Source organism: Neoarius graeffei, chromosome 13 (genome assembly GCF_027579695.1).
Source record: "Neoarius graeffei isolate fNeoGra1 chromosome 13, fNeoGra1.pri, whole genome shotgun sequence".
Taxonomy (NCBI): Eukaryota; Metazoa; Chordata; class Actinopteri; order Siluriformes; family Ariidae; genus Neoarius; species Neoarius graeffei.
The window spans coordinates 53,289,523-53,305,050 of record NC_083581.1 but is presented as its reverse complement, the minus strand read 5'-3'; the positions used below and the strand labels follow the sequence as shown (position 1 = coordinate 53,305,050).

General features: G+C 41.2%; 1 protein-coding gene across 2 annotated transcripts in view; it reads left to right on the top strand.

The window, feature by feature from the left end:
• pofut1 (protein O-fucosyltransferase 1) overlaps positions 1–15,045 on the top strand; it is a 29,488-nt gene extending 14,443 nt beyond the window's left edge. For both annotated transcript variants that reach the window (XM_060938033.1, XM_060938034.1), the window contains 5 exons: positions 1,627–1,809; positions 7,151–7,263; positions 7,382–7,574; positions 9,315–9,557; positions 14,215–15,045. In XM_060938033.1, the coding sequence (XP_060794016.1) occupies positions 1,627–1,809; positions 7,151–7,263; positions 7,382–7,574; positions 9,315–9,557; positions 14,215–14,409 (927 nt within the window). In that variant the 3' untranslated portion in view covers positions 14,410–15,045. The remainder of the gene's footprint in view (positions 1–1,626; positions 1,810–7,150; positions 7,264–7,381; positions 7,575–9,314; positions 9,558–14,214) is intronic.
• Positions 15,046–15,528: the final 483 nt, after the last annotated feature.

The following is a 15,528-nucleotide window of genomic DNA, read 5'->3' as shown; positions in this document are numbered from 1 at the left end:
TTTCCCAAAAAAAAAAAATGCATGTCTGCTATTTGGAAGTACTTTGGATTCAGGAGGGATGACGTACTGCAAACTCGGGTACTTTGCAAGACATGTAAAACAGTGGTGGCAGCTACCAACGACAGGGCAGAACGGCGAGTAGAGGTAAGAAAAACATTATATATTTAATTATCGTGATACATATCGATATCGAGATATTCAGTCATGTTATTGAATATCGCATATTTTTCTGATATCGTGCAGCCCTACTATTCAGCACATAATAGTGATGCTTTCCTACAAACGTAGCTCCATGCTTCCGACATCATGCAGCTTGTCTTTGCCTGCGTTTAGCAGCCATGGCTTGAAGGTCAGAGAAGCAGCCTTGGGCACAAAGGGTCGCTGGTTTGATTCCTGGGACTGGCAGGAAAAATGTGAGGGGAGTTGAGTGAATGAACAGCTGAAGTGCCTCTTTTTTTTTTTTTTTTTTTTTGTGCGCTTTTGAGCAAAGCACATAACCCACAACTGCTCCCTGGGCGCTGTAGCATAGCTGCCCACTGCTCTGGGTATGTGTGTGTGCTTATTGCTCACTTGTATGTGCATGTGTGTGTTCACTACTTCATATGGGGCAGAGGAGGAATTTTGCTGTGCTTGTGAACATGGGACAGAAAAGGCTTCTTCTTTGACTTCAAACTACTTATGCCGCTTTTCCACAACCAACGCGGCTGAGTTGGGCTGAGCCGTGCCGTGCCGAGTTGGGCTGAGTCGAGCTGAGCGGGGCTGTTGGAGTTGCATTTCGACTACAACCGCGCTGAACCGTGCTGGCTGGAAGTGGGTGGACACATTGGGTGGAGTTAGCGAAAGTGGGTGGACGTCACGTGATGTCGTTAGGCGGCGCAAACAGTGACATCAGTGATCTTTTAAGCGGTAGTCTCACAGCCCGGATAGTAAACAATAAACATGGAGGACATGGAGTCGTTAGTGTTGCTGGTCTTGGTGCTGTGGCTTGTTGTCACCGACAACGCCAACAGATACTGGCAAGAGCGTATAGATGAGGCGAGGCGCATAAGGCTTCAGAAATTCTCTTAATTCTTCTTCTTCCGGGTTTACGGTGTTTACAGATCCCAGCATGCTCGCGGGCCGTGTGAGGACACTCCTCCTCACCAGTCAGTGCACAGGGGAGTGTCTCCTCACGCCCCTAGCCCCACTCAGCTCAGTTTGGCTCGCTTCAGCCCCACTCCAAAACCGTGCGAGTTTTGGGTGCTGAGTAAGGCTGAAGCGAGCTGAGTCGTGCTGTTCTGAGGTAGTCGAAACGCGAGCCGTGTCGGGCTGAAGTGAGCTGAAAAAGGGTAGTGGAAAAGGGCCATTAGTTTTTGTTTGTTTATTTATTTAGACTTGAATGTGAGCTTTGGATACAAAGCGTTGTTTCTGTGATGCCTGTGCATTAATTGCTCATTTGATCACTCTCGTCTTAAAGAATATAATTCATGGGAAGCTACATAGACTATGCACTATAAATGTGTACGTTGTTATTTAATTCAAGCAATTAAACTCAGTCCAGGCTCTCGGGCACCTTTTATAGATCTGTCCAGTGGAGAACCCCTGTTTTTCCGTATATCAAGTTTGCTTTCTGCTCCCCTGTAACAGGTGCATGTTCCCTACAGTGAATATTTCCAGCTGGAGCCGCTGAAGCAGTACCACCGTGTGGTGAGTCTGGAGAACTTCATAGACCATCTGGCTCCGACACACTGGCCCCCGGGCCAGAGAGCCGCGTACTGCTTCGAGTCGGCCATCCAGCGGAGTTCAGATAAGAAGAGCTGTCCTATGAAGGTGTGACTGGTTTTGGTGGGATGATGTTGCAGAGCATGTTAGAACAGCCTTACGTTGAATGCGGCTGCTTCAGTTAAGTCTGTGCTACGTTTTGGGGGTATTAGACAATGACTTAAATGAAATCAAGCCACTACAGCTAGTATGAAGAGAAGACCTTGAGTCTGTGGGCTGTATGTTCCTACCTGTATCTTGATAAAGAATAATGACCTGGATTCCAATATATGCATAATTACAGTATATTTACAGCAAAGGTAGCAATATGATAATTTAATACAATCGGCCAAAACATGATATTTGTCCATTTTTTATTTTTAACATATTATATGCAGGTAAAAGACTAACAAAATCATCTAGAATTTGTTTTTGATATTCAAGGTTGTTGATGTTGACTGCTTTTAACGGCCACCAAATTTCACATGGATATCTTAAAGCGTTTTTGAGTTGTAAGTACAAACGTCACCCAAAAAATGGCCATTTTTATCGTTATGTTGTCATTTAAAAAAAAAAAAGTATTTTCAAACTAAAATAAATTGGGTTTCTTGATGCATTTTTTTTTTTTTTTACTAAAACCTCTTTATCCTATTAGAGCATTTCCTTGGCTAAATTTTGGTACTTAAATCAAGAAAATTGGTGGATATTAGAGAAAGCTATGGCTGAATAACGGAAAGAGGTGTTTTTGCCAAAAACTCTAAATTGCAAAGCGTATTCTTTGTTTTATGCTTGTAAAATAGTGCAAACAACAGAGTTTAAGAATGAAAATTAACTTGGTCGACTCGTTTTTGATTATGACTCCCAGAATGATGATTTATTTTGCAAGCAAAGATCTCACACACAACTTTATGTGGATTCAAATTCTGAATTTTGAGGAAACAAAAATTTGTAGTGTCCCTAACCAGGCAGTTCTATCTTTTAATGTGTTTATCATAGAACAATAATCTTGATCAGTTTTAAACAGCTTCATTAGTTAAGCAAGAAAGCCAGATTATTTTTAGTATAATTCCCCCATTTTTTTTTTTTTTTTTTAAGCTTGGAAAGGTTACAGACACTACAAAAATTGCTGCCAAATTTCAGTATGAAAATGTCCTTACTTATTCCTGGCTTATATTTTGATTTCTTGATCAAAAAAGGGTTATTTTTCATTGTGCAGTATTGCATAATCTGTTCACTGTTGGAAAATACAAAGATTTTGGCTGATGCAACAATGTTTATGATGCCATGTTGCATCATCCAAAGGGTCTCATTTCTTAGAAAAGTACACAGCTCGGTTCTGAAGAAGAATCTGTATGAAAACAGTTAATCGCTGCGGTCAGACTGCAACCTGAAACGACCCATATCCGATTTGTTGTGAAATCCGATTTTTTTGTTAGGCCGTTCACATTACCAATTATATGAGACTTGTATGCGATCTCCAATATGAACGGAAAACGACCCAAAAGTGTCCCGCATGCGCAAATTGACACGTAATAAGCACATCTACGTAATACGTAAACAAAAAAAAAGTGCACTCTTCAATGGAGATGAGGCGAGACCTGGCGATATAGTTTTTGTGGTGGCAGCGGAACTCGCACAATAATCTGATTAATGTGGGCAGCAGATTAATGTGGGCAGCAGACTAATGAGACCGAAGGTGTCAAGTTACTGGAAATTTCCAGAACAATCTTATAATCTTGTAATACAGGATGGTTTAAGTTATAAATTAGTTATAGAAACTGTTTTATTTAATCAGGCTAACAGATCAACATCCAGGTCCCTACCAAATCCACCATTAGCTTGATCAATTCTATAAAAGTCTATTTAAATTCTGAAAACTGTACAAATGTTGTTGTTTTCCACCAAAGAGGCGGGATTAGCCAACGCAGAATAGTGACGTTTGTCTCTTGTTGATGACGTGTAGGTCGCATGAATGCGACCTGTCCGGTCAGACTGCAGTCGCATGTGAAAATAACGGATATGCATCGGATTTAGGACCACATATCCAAGCGGCCTGGGTCGCATGTGAAAAAAATCGGATCTGTGTCGTTCAGATTGTCAATAACAAATCGGATACAGGTCGCATATGGGCAAAAAAATCGGATATGGGTCGTTTCAGGGTGCAGTCTGAACGTAGTCAATGACTGGTCAAATACTATCATAAAAATCCTGCCAAAAGCCCTAGGCAATGGAAACCAACTTCGAATGAGTTCAGAAGACAAAAGCGCAAAATGTAAAACTTGTAGCGTCCGTAACCGATGTGACACCAGTGTTTACGCTGTTCAGGAAAAATGTTAAAAGTTAAAAAATGTAAAGAACTTCCACATTATCTTATAATAGTGTATGTTAGATGACTTGAAAGCTCATAGGCAACGGTTTTAATTTTATGCACATTTGAAACTTTTATATGTTAAACCCTCTAATTTTCTTCTGGTCCCAAGAAGTATTGTTAATAAGTAGTAATTAAAATAAGTTAGCGCGGATCGCGGCGAATTTCTGTTCGGCTATTTTCGTGACCACTCGGCGCATGACATTTAAGCCAAACAAACCGCTTGATTTGAGTCCACTTCTGTTTACTTGCATTGCCGTTCGGCTTGAGTGCAGACGTGCGTTCAGGAATTTCCAAAGAAAAATCATGCCATATTGGTATGCAGTGGACTGTAACAACGGGACCGGTTCAGGAAGAAGTTTTTACCTTTTTCCGAGAGAGGAGAAGAGGCGAAGAGAGTGGATTGGCTTTTTTCGGAAGAGGAGAAGAGGCGGAGTGAGTGGGTTGTTTTTTTCCAAAAGAGGAGATGAGGCGGAGAGAGTGGATTGTGCGTGTGAAGCCAGAGGGTTGTTGTTTTCCAGAAGAGGAGACGAGGCGGAGAGAGTGGATTGTGCGCATGAAGCCAGAGGGTTGTTTTTCTCCGGAAGAGGAGATGAGGCAGAGAGAGTGGATTGTGCGTTAAACAAAATCAAGCAGTCAAAGAAGAAACGGAGCCGCAACGCTCAAGCAAAAAGGAGAAGTTTGGAGGCAAACATTTTTACTTTTGCTTGCAATTGACAAGTCAAGAATCCTGAGGGATCCTGTACAATCATTGTGTAAATGAGACAAAGGGATATTTCCTCACTTAGATTCGGCTATAAATAGTATAATGCCGCGGATGGCAGGCTAATGTGGCCTACCGGCGCACTGTCCAGTAATCGTTACCTATATCCACTAGGGAGGGCGGTTTAATTATTCTTCAAAAGGGCTCTTGTTTAGTATTGCGACAAAAGTAGGAATTTATCATAATTACCAGGATAAATCGTTTGGGCGCGAGTCTTGTTGAGGTCCGGGGTCACCGCGATCAGAGTCGGCCGAGTCGCTGTCCGATTCCGAGGCCGCACGGTCAAACCAGTGAGCCACATTCACCGATTGCTTCGCAACGGCCATAGGTTCATACATGTATGGTTTCACCTCTCGATATTTAATTTGGAGAGTTCCTGCTTCAAAATCGCTATTGCTTTCAGACATTTTACACAACCTCTCACGACCAAAGTCTGTACACGTGCGCTTGGTTTGCAGGTAAACACAGAGCTGCTCCCAGTCTGTTTGGCTTAAAGGAACAGTCCACCGTACTTCCATAATGAAATATGCTCTTATCTGAATTGAGACGAGCTGCTCTGTACCTCTCCGAGCTTTGCGCGACCTCCCAGTCAGTCAGACGCGCTGTCACTCCTGTTAGCAATGTAGCTAGGCTCAGCATGGCCAATGGTATTTTTTGGGGCTGTAGTTAGATGCGACCAAACTCTTCCGCGTTTTTCCTGTTTACATAGGTTTATATGGCCAGTGATATGAAACAAGTTCAGTTACACAAATTGAAACGTAGCGATTTTCTATGCTATGGAAAGTCCGCACTATAATGACAGGCGTACTAACACCTTCTGCGCGCTTCGGCAGCGCATTGATATCTGAGCTCCGTATCAATGTGCTGCCGAAGCGCGCAGAAGGTGTTAGTACGCCTGTCATTATAGTGCGCACTTTCCATAGCATAGAAAATCGCTACGTTTCAATTTGTGTAACTGAACTTGTTTCATATCACTGGCCATATAAACCTATGTAAACAGGAAAAACGCGGAAGAGTTTGGTCGCATCTAACTACAGCCCCAAAAAATACCATTGGCCATGCTGAGCCTAGCTACATTGCTAACAGGAGTGACAGCGCGTCTGACTGCGTCTGACTGACTGGGAGGTCGCACAAAGCTCGGAGAGGTACGGAGCAGCTCGTCTCAATTCAGATAAGAGCATATTTCATTATGGAAGTACGGTGGACTGTTACTTTAAATGACGTCACAACGGCGGTCCCCTGGCGATGAAAGTGCGCGTAAGTGAGATGTAAACAAACCTTCGGAAATTGGGTAAAACAGTATATTTTAACCGTTGTATTCAATTTTAGGGTGCAAATTAGACACTAGGAAAATTGAATTTGCCTTTTGGGTCGTTCTTCTAGACAAAGTTGATATTCTACGTTTCACCTCCGACCATTGCCTATGACCTTTAAAACAGCCAATTCTCTTGATTTCAAAAGTTGTATTAAAAGTTCCATTGACTCCCCCCCCCCCCCAAGATTTAACGGTTATTAAAAATCATACTTGATATTTAGTTTGGGAATTTTTCCCAACCAGAGATTGTTTTTGCTATTTTGGTTACACTCCATTCATGTTTCAGTATAAACATTAAAGAATTCAAGCTGTTTGAAACAAAATTTTGATTATATACCTCCTGTAGTGTCCGTAACCATGAGGTACATTATGTTAAATAAGTTTCAAGAATATATATTTATTAAGGCCTTTTTAAAGTAAAACACACTTTTTTTTTTTTTTGCGTACTAGAAATATTAAACATTTGATGTGAACATAATTTCAAAACCTAATGTGAAAGTTTATTTTTCCACCATGGTGAGGCACTTTATTGGACGAATACCATGTTTTGGCTGAATGTTTTTGGCATTTTGTCCATGTATATGAAATCAACGTAGTATCTCTATTTTCTTTGTTTGGAAAAGACTCACAGATTTGACAAAGACCGAAAGAAATATAAAGATGTAACTTTCAGCATTTAAGAATGTATGAAATGTTCTTGTCATTTTATTTGGTGGTTTAATAGAAGCTGGTAATTAAAATTCTGTGTTGAGTTTCCCAAAAGCATCATAGCACAAAGATCATCGTTAAATGGTAGAGCGAGCAGCACAATATTTTCTCTCTCTCTCTCTCTCTCTCTCTCTCTCTCTCTGCTTTTAGTGTTAAGAGGCTTTTGAGAAACCCACCCCCAGAAGTGCTCTTGACATCAGTAATAAAACCCTGCCCTCTACTGGTCTTTTAGGATAATGACTGATTTTATATACAGGATGGGAATCCATTCGGTCCATTCTGGGACCACCTTGGAGTTGAATTTGACCATTCTGTCCCATTTGGTGGCCTGTATTTCAGCTCCTACTACATTCCACATTGGATTAAAAGGTATGAAAATGTTGAATGTTTCATGATTTCATTACACTACTTCAGCTAGACTGACTGATCACAAAAGTGCTTAATTTAGTGAGCCATGACAGAAATGCAGGGAAATCCATTACCTCAGGTTTCCCCCAGCGGAGCACCCGGTGTTGGCTCTTCCTGGAGCTCCAGCTCATTTCCCCGTGTTGGAGGAGCATGTGGACCTGCAGCGCTATGTCGTGTGGACTGAGAGGATGGTGCAGGAGGGCGAGAAGCACATCAGCATGCTGCTTTCCAGACCTTATGTGGGAATTCACCTTCGCATTGGATCAGACTGGGTGAGTGCTGTGCACTTGTTTACGCAACACCCTGGGGTGCTTCAAGTTGCAATACTGCTGTATGGGCTTCTTTATATATGTGTGGATATGCAGAGTAGTTTTTCAAATTAGTCAATCGGTTTAGTGCTCAGGGCAGCACGGTGGTGTAGTGGTTAGCGCTGTCGCCTCACAGCAAGAAGGTCCGGGTTCGAGCCCCGTGGCCAGCAAGGGCCTTTCTGTGTGGAGTTTGCATGTTCTCCCCGTGTCCACGTAGGTTTCCTCCGGGTGCTCCGGTTTCCCTCACAGTCCAAAGACATGCAGGTTAGGCTAATTGGTGGCTCTAAATTGACCGTAGGTGTGAATGTGGGTGTGAATGGTTGTTTGTCTCTGTGTCAGCCCTGTCATGATCTGGCAACTTGTCCAGGGTGTACCCTGCCTCTCACCCAGAGTCAGCTGGGATAGGCTCCAGCTTGCCTGCGACCCTGTACAGGATAAGCAGCTACAGATAACGGATGGATGGATGCTCGCTTCATGTTTGTCTCTCGTCTTTTCCATTTGTAACATGATACTCTCTTGGTATTGACTGATCTCTGATGGTGACGTTCTTAGTAACTGTATTGATTCTGCATTGTCAGATTATGTGCTGTGTTCACAAATAAGATCCTAATTGTGTCTGTCAAAGTAAAATGCATTCACTGCATAAAATACCAGTCCAACATTTCAGAAAATATCTGCCGAACAATATACAGCACCGATCTGGTCCAACCCTAACTACTGCTGTTGTCATCAGCCTTGTCATTTTTAAGTGTACCAATAAGAACATGCTATAGCTGTAATGTTAAAGGAACAGTCCACCGTACTTCCATAATGAAATATGCTCTTATCTGAATTGAGACGAGCTGATCCGTACCTCTCCGAGCTTTGCGCGACCTCCCAGGCAGTCAGACGCGCTGTCACTCCTGTTAGCAATGTAGCTAGGCTCAGTATGGCCAATGGTATTTTTTGGGGCTGTAGTTAGATGCGACCAAACTCTTCCACGTTTTTGCTGTTTACATAGGTTTATATGACCAGTGACATGAAACAAAGTTCAGTTACACAAATTGAAATGTAGCGATTTTCTATGCTATGGAAAGTCCGCACTATAATGACAGGCGTACTAACACCTTCTGCGCGCTTCGGCAGCGCATTGATGCGGAGCTCCGAGAGGTGAAGGTATCAGTGCGCTGTCGAAGCACGCAGAAGGTGTTAGTACGCCTGTCATTATAGTGCGGACTTTCCATAGCATAGAAAATCGCTACGTTTCAATTTGTGTAACTGAACTTGTTTCATGTCACTGGTCATATAAACCTATGTAAACAGGAAAAACGCGGAAGAGTTTGGTCGCATCTAACTACAGCCCCAAAAAATACCATTAGCCATACTGAGCCTAGCTATATTGCTAACAGGAGTGACAGCACGTCTGACTGCGTCTGACTGACTGGGAGGTCGCGCAAAGCTCGGAGAGGTACGGAGCAGCTCGTCTCAATTCAGATAAGAGCATATTTCATTATGGAAGTACGGTGGACTGTTCCTTTAAATAACTCCGCTTGCAGTCACCTCAGTCATATTACCTACTTGGATGGGAATTGAATGGTCACCTTTCGCTTTGTTGCTTGCTCGTGTTAATGTAGGACAAGGGTGAAACTAGGTTTTTGAATCTTCGAGGCCAGACTCTAGACTTTACCACTAATGCGTTCTCATTCATTTCCTCATCTTCTCTAGCAAAATGCCTGCAAGATGCTGCAGACGGGTGACGCCGGTCCCCACTTTATGGCCTCGCCGCAGTGTGTGGGTTATGACCGACAGACAGCACTGCTGCTCACCTTTACCATGTGTCTGCCTGACCTGAAGGAAATCCTGCGTGCCGTCAAGCTCTGGGTGAAAAAGATCAAAGCTCAGTCTGTCTACATCGCCACTGACTCAGAGTCTCACAGCTCCGATATTGAGAAACTCTTCAAAGGAAAGGTGACTTGACGTCCAATTGCGCTTACTAGCCTAGGAAGTGAAGACAATGCTCTTTGCTCATCTAGTGATGAAATGTCAGTTGGTAGCATCAAATTAAGCTAGTATTTGATGTTCATTTTCAAAACACACTTTTAACCTCTTGGGATTTTGCCTCCCTACTATCAAAAGCCCTTGGAAACGTTGGAGTATCGATTCTTTTGTGAGGTGTTTGATGATATGAGAATTGGTTATGACCTGTTATAATTCTCATGGATGGAATAAAACATGACTGTGTGTACTGTTACAGGAAAATAATAATCAGCAACGAGGTGGTGTTATACATTACCAAGTGGATGATTTTCCAATAACCCAAATTCCAATTTCCCAGTGTCTCAAAGTATATTGTCTCACTCCACAGCATCTTGCCAACAGTTTCATATTTATTAAAGAATGCGTATCATATATTATATTCAGTTATAGTTGCTTAATGTAACAGAACATCTATGAAACAAGTTGGTTCACGTTATCACTGACAGCAGCTGTAAACCATTGTTCCCTTACCAGCCATTTTTTTTCCCCCTCTTCTCTTGCTTGAAATGAATAAGACAGCAAATGCAGCTTGATATGTTACTGAGAAGCCACAACCTGCAAAGGTCTCTGTCCTTGAAGAATTTCCAGTGTTGGAAAGGAAACCTAAACCCTTTACTTTTTATCCCCCGCTGGCCAAAAGGTCTCAGGGCTCTACGTTAACTTTGTAGAAATCTGGTTGCCTGAACTCAGAACATGGTTGCCCAAATATTACATATTATTTTTTTTATTTATTATTCAACCTTCTCAGACGCTGTCTGTATCAACAAGCATTGACACTAGCGCCCCATGCAAGTAATGCGGTAATTAGTCATGTAGTGAAGGACATACCAATAGACAGTCCCCCCAGGATTCTGCGGGCCTTTTTTGTGATTGTTGCGGGCTAAAATGTCTGATGATGTGGGGGGTTTTCCAAAAAAATTGCAATGAAAGTTGTGGTGTTTTTTAGGTTTTTGTTGCGATTACATTGCGGGAGGAAGTGAAAGTTACGAGAAATTGTTGCGATTTTCTCTTTTTGTGATTAAAATTGAGTGATATGTTAAAGATCAAGTTATTACTGAAAACTATTGATTAAAAAAACAAAGACACTGAGAAATGGTCCTATAAACAACTTTACCAATATAAAAGATTACCAGGACTACAAAAATGCAGAAAAATAGGCTTTACTTATCCAAATGCACCTGTTGGTTCAAAAGTTAAAGTGCATAGAACCTCACAGCACAACATGAAGTTACCTTAAAATAGAATATAAATGCCTCAGCTTTCATGTAAGAAAAAAAAAACTATTAATACTAGTACTGTGTGCAGGCAGTCTCTCCTGAAGACTAAATTAAACAATAATTATAAACTAATAAAATAAATGGCTCAGGCTTCATAGAAGAAAAAAAACAATTTGAACGGAATCTCACAGTATGATGCTGAAGCTGCCTAAACAATGGAAAATAAAATACCATTTTGGCAAAAATGTTGGCATCCATTAATTTCTTGTATTAAGTAAAAAAAAAAAAAAAATGTAAAGTGCACACAGTCCTTCACTGTAAACATAACACACTTTCAGTAACAGAATTTAAGCCTACATAAACACTGACTCGCTCATCATGCAGTGTTGCCAGATACTGCTGACGTTTTCCAGCCCAAAATATGTTCAAACCCTGCCAAAATGCACTTAAAACCGCCCAATCTGGCAACACTGCGCACATGCTGCTTCTCTTGAACGTATACACGGAAGTAAGGTGGAAGGTAGTTTGTCGACGTCGCCTCAAGACGACGCCAACGATTGGTCAAATTTGCGGGAAAGTTGCGGTGATTGGATATAATTGCAACACCGCCCTGAATTCGTGGGGATTGGTTGAATTTGCGTTGAAGTTGCAAATCGCAGCATCGCAAAATCCTGGAGGGTCTGAATAGAACACTGAATAAATTATGCACTATGCGATAATTATTAGCAATGGGAAACTGCATTGCCAGCCCGCGATGTGCAAATGTGAATTCCGCTAGTTGTTGAACATCCCGTAATGATAACATGGACGTGGTCTTTCCGAGTCAAACAATCGCAAATCGTGATGGAATTTCATCATAATATGAATGAATGGATAAAAATCGTTTTTCACGTAAGTTGACATATTTGGGTAGTTGCCCGATCGGGCAAGCATTTGTGAGAGTCTGGTTGTCCGAATCTATTGAATGGTTGCCCTGGGCAATCGGGCTACTGTTAATGTTGAGCCCTGGGTCTGAAGAGGGATTATGTCATGGCAGTTTCCGTCCTGGGAAGGGTACTCACTTTCTGAAATCAACTCCTCTCGCAATTTGTGGAGGAATTTCACAGAACTTGGCAAGTGGCATTTGTTATATGTCAGTCGTACGCATATTGTAATTTCGTTAAATTCAGTCACATTTAGCAGAGTTACAGCCCTTGATTAACAAAATGTATACTTTGACAATTTCATGAAGATGTTCTTGCCTTCTGAAATCAACTCCTCTCTCAATTTTTGGACGAATTTCTCGAAGCTTGGCCAAAGGCCTTGTTATATGACGGTAATATGCATATTGCGATTTAATTTTGTTTGCGAAAATTTTACCAGAGTTTTGACCCTTGATTAAATAACTTTGACAATTTCATGAGGGTGTACTTTCTTCTGAAATCAACTCCTCTCACAATTTGTGCAGGAATTTCACCAAACTTGGTAAAAGGCTTTGTTATATGGCAGTTATACGCATATTGAAATTTCATTTAATTTGGGCAGATTTTATCAGAGTTATGCCCTTGATTATTAACAAACTTGTACTTTGGCAATTTCATCAAGGTCTGCTTGCTTTCTGAAATCAACTTCCCTCACGATTTTTATCCCCTGCTGGCTGAAAGGCCCGAAGGGGGGATTATGTCGTGGCGATATCCGTCCCCTCCCAGGAAGGGTACTTACCTTCTGAAATCAACTCCTCTCTCAGTTTTTGAAGGGATTTCACGAAATTTGACAGGATTTTTTGTTACATGTCGGTAATGCGCATATTGTAATTTTTGTTCAGTTCAGTCGCATTTTACCAGAGTTATGACATAGTTACCAGCGGGGGATATTGTGCTCTCGGAGCACTCTTGTATAGTGTTGACAATGGAGACTCCAAAAATATCAAATAAACACCTGTACAGAAAGTTTCACCATATTAACAATTGCATGTAATTGTACATGTGTTCATGCAGGTCCCTGCGTATGTTTTTACGATCAAAAAAATTTATTCATATGAACACATTAAAGGGGCCAGCTCTCCCTTCCTAGAAGCCTCTCTACCATGTCACCATTTTCTTATCCATAGAGATTCCACTGATTTGCAAAACAGTCCACAACAATCCAGCAACATACTAAGCCATAGATCATAAATTGTAACTTGAAATTGAAGATTCTTTTGGCCAAAGTAGTTATATTTTATGATTTTGACCAATCCAGTCTGTTTTTGAATGGTTATTCTGTTGTAATGGACCGGAACCGGCCTCAGACGTGAAGGAAAGGGGGGAAAAATCGGGCATATTTTATTCAAAATGTCCATGTTTTAGTGACATTCAGTGTAGATGAAGAAAAAATTTGAGATGGATTTCGAAGGGATCACTAAACTAACAGTGAATTTGCAGAGGTTTTACTGCACAAAGCAAGCAGAGAAGCGTTCTCTTGATTTGAAAACAAAAACCACTGGATTCTGGGAAGGTTGAGTCAGCCCCTTTTAATATAAACCTGATTTGCTTTGCAACCAGAACTGCCCTCTGAGCCATGCTCATACTGGACACCCTCTGACCAATCAGAATCGAGAGTTCATCAGCGCTGTGGTACAAAGCTGTGCCGAGTTTCCCAAAAGCATTGTAGCACAAAGATCATTGTTAAATGGTAGAGTGAGCAGCACAATGAACACTCTCTCTCTCCTAGTTAAGATGCTTTTGGCATGAAGAGGCTTTTGGGAAACCCGCCCCTGATTAACAGTAGACATGATATCTTTGGGATAAGTCAAGTTTATTTGTATAGCGCTTTTAACAATAAACATTGTCGTAAAGCAGCTTTACGGAATTTGAACGACTTAAAATATGAGCTAATTTTATTCCTAATCTATCCCCAATGAGCACGCCTGTGGCGACGGTGGCAAGGAAAAACTCCCTCAGATGACATGAGGAAGAAACCTCGAGAGGAACCAGACTTAAAAGGGAACCCATCCTCATTTGGGCAACAATAGACAGCATGACTATAACAGTTTTAACATGAAGTCAGTTTCGTTGATGTTATAAACTCTTCATTGATGGAAACTTGAGTGCAAAACTGTTCATGACAACCGCAGTCCTAAAGTTAGCAAGTCAACTGTAGTCCTCAGCCATAAAAGCATTACTGTAAGAGTCCAGAGCGTCTTCCAGATTAGGTTATCAGTGTGTCCGTGTCCCCCCCCCCCAAAAAAAAAAATCAGGCTAATTTGGATTTCTAATAACTTTTCATTGTAGATAATTTTTGATCCACATAGATTGAGATTGCTATCAATTGGTTTACATGTTGTTGTGGTTTAATCTTTTTCTTTTATCCTGTCCACAGCCTTATTTTTGCATTCTCTTCTCTTTATGCAGGTAAAGGTGGTCAGTGTTCAGCCAGACGTGGCTCAGCTTGACCTTTTCATCTTGGGCCAAGCCGACCATTTTATAGGCAACTGTGTCTCATCCTTCTCAGCTTTTGTTAAGCGGGAAAGAGATATCCATAACAGGTCCTCCTCCTTCTTTGGCATGGACTACCCTATTAAAAAGGAAAGAAAAGATGAACTTTAGAAACCATCTTGCACTGAAGTGTTTAACTCTGAAAGCTGACTTTTTTGTGATCTCAGGTGAATACTTTACAGAAGAGTGAAGCTCAGAAGGGGTTTTGGTATGGTGTAGAAGACACAAAAAGTTTCAGGCAAAACTCAATGCAGAAGTATTTTGCAGATTAGAACATTCCAGACTTGAACAGACCAGTATTGAAAAACAGTTCACGTGTATAGCATTGACCGGATGCTGCCTTTTAATGTACTCCTGTTAATTTAGCTGTTTAGATGCTAAAACTAATGCTGATACATTGCCTATTGTACGTGAATACATGTATGTTGTATTCACATACTATAGGCTATACAGTATAAATTTATGAACTAGAAACTAGTTGACATTTGGTGTGTAATAGTTGTACGTTATTGGGACGTGATTCCCCCCCCCCTCCCCTCGGGGGGCAGTAAATGATCCGTTGGATGCTAATTATAGTGGCGTGAGGAGCTCAAATTAGTCAGTTGGTTTGTGTTTAATAACAAACCTGCACACTACAAGAAAGGGATGCAAGGGTCTATTACTTCACAAGCGAGTCTGTACACTCTAGGTGTGTAATTTTTGTAAAGCTGTTGAAGAATAAATTGTACTTTTTAAGTTGAAACTGCACATGCCAGCATTGAATGCCTTTTTTAATGGAGAAAACAAACCTCAGTGGTCCGATCAAAGTTCAAACTTGTTTGATCTTGTAGTGATCTACCAGCTGTCAGAAGGTTTATACATGTTCTAAGCTTGTAAACACCTAATGTATATGTCAGGGCTTCTGTCTGGATGGAGTATTTGTGTATGTTCTCTCTCTGTCAGTACGAGTTTCCTTTGGGTTTTCTGTTTCGTTCAACCTCCCAAGAATGTTCTAGTACATAAAATTTGTGAACCCTTTAGAATTTTCTATATTTCTGACCTAAAACATCAGATTTTCACACAAGTCCTAAAAGTAGATAAAGAGAACCCAGTTAAACAAATGAGACAAAAATATTTACTTGGTCATTTATTTGAGGAAAATGATCCAATATTACATATCTGTGAGTGGCAAAAGTAGGTGAACCTTTGCTTTCAGTATCTGGTGTGACCCCCTTGTGCAGCAATAACTGC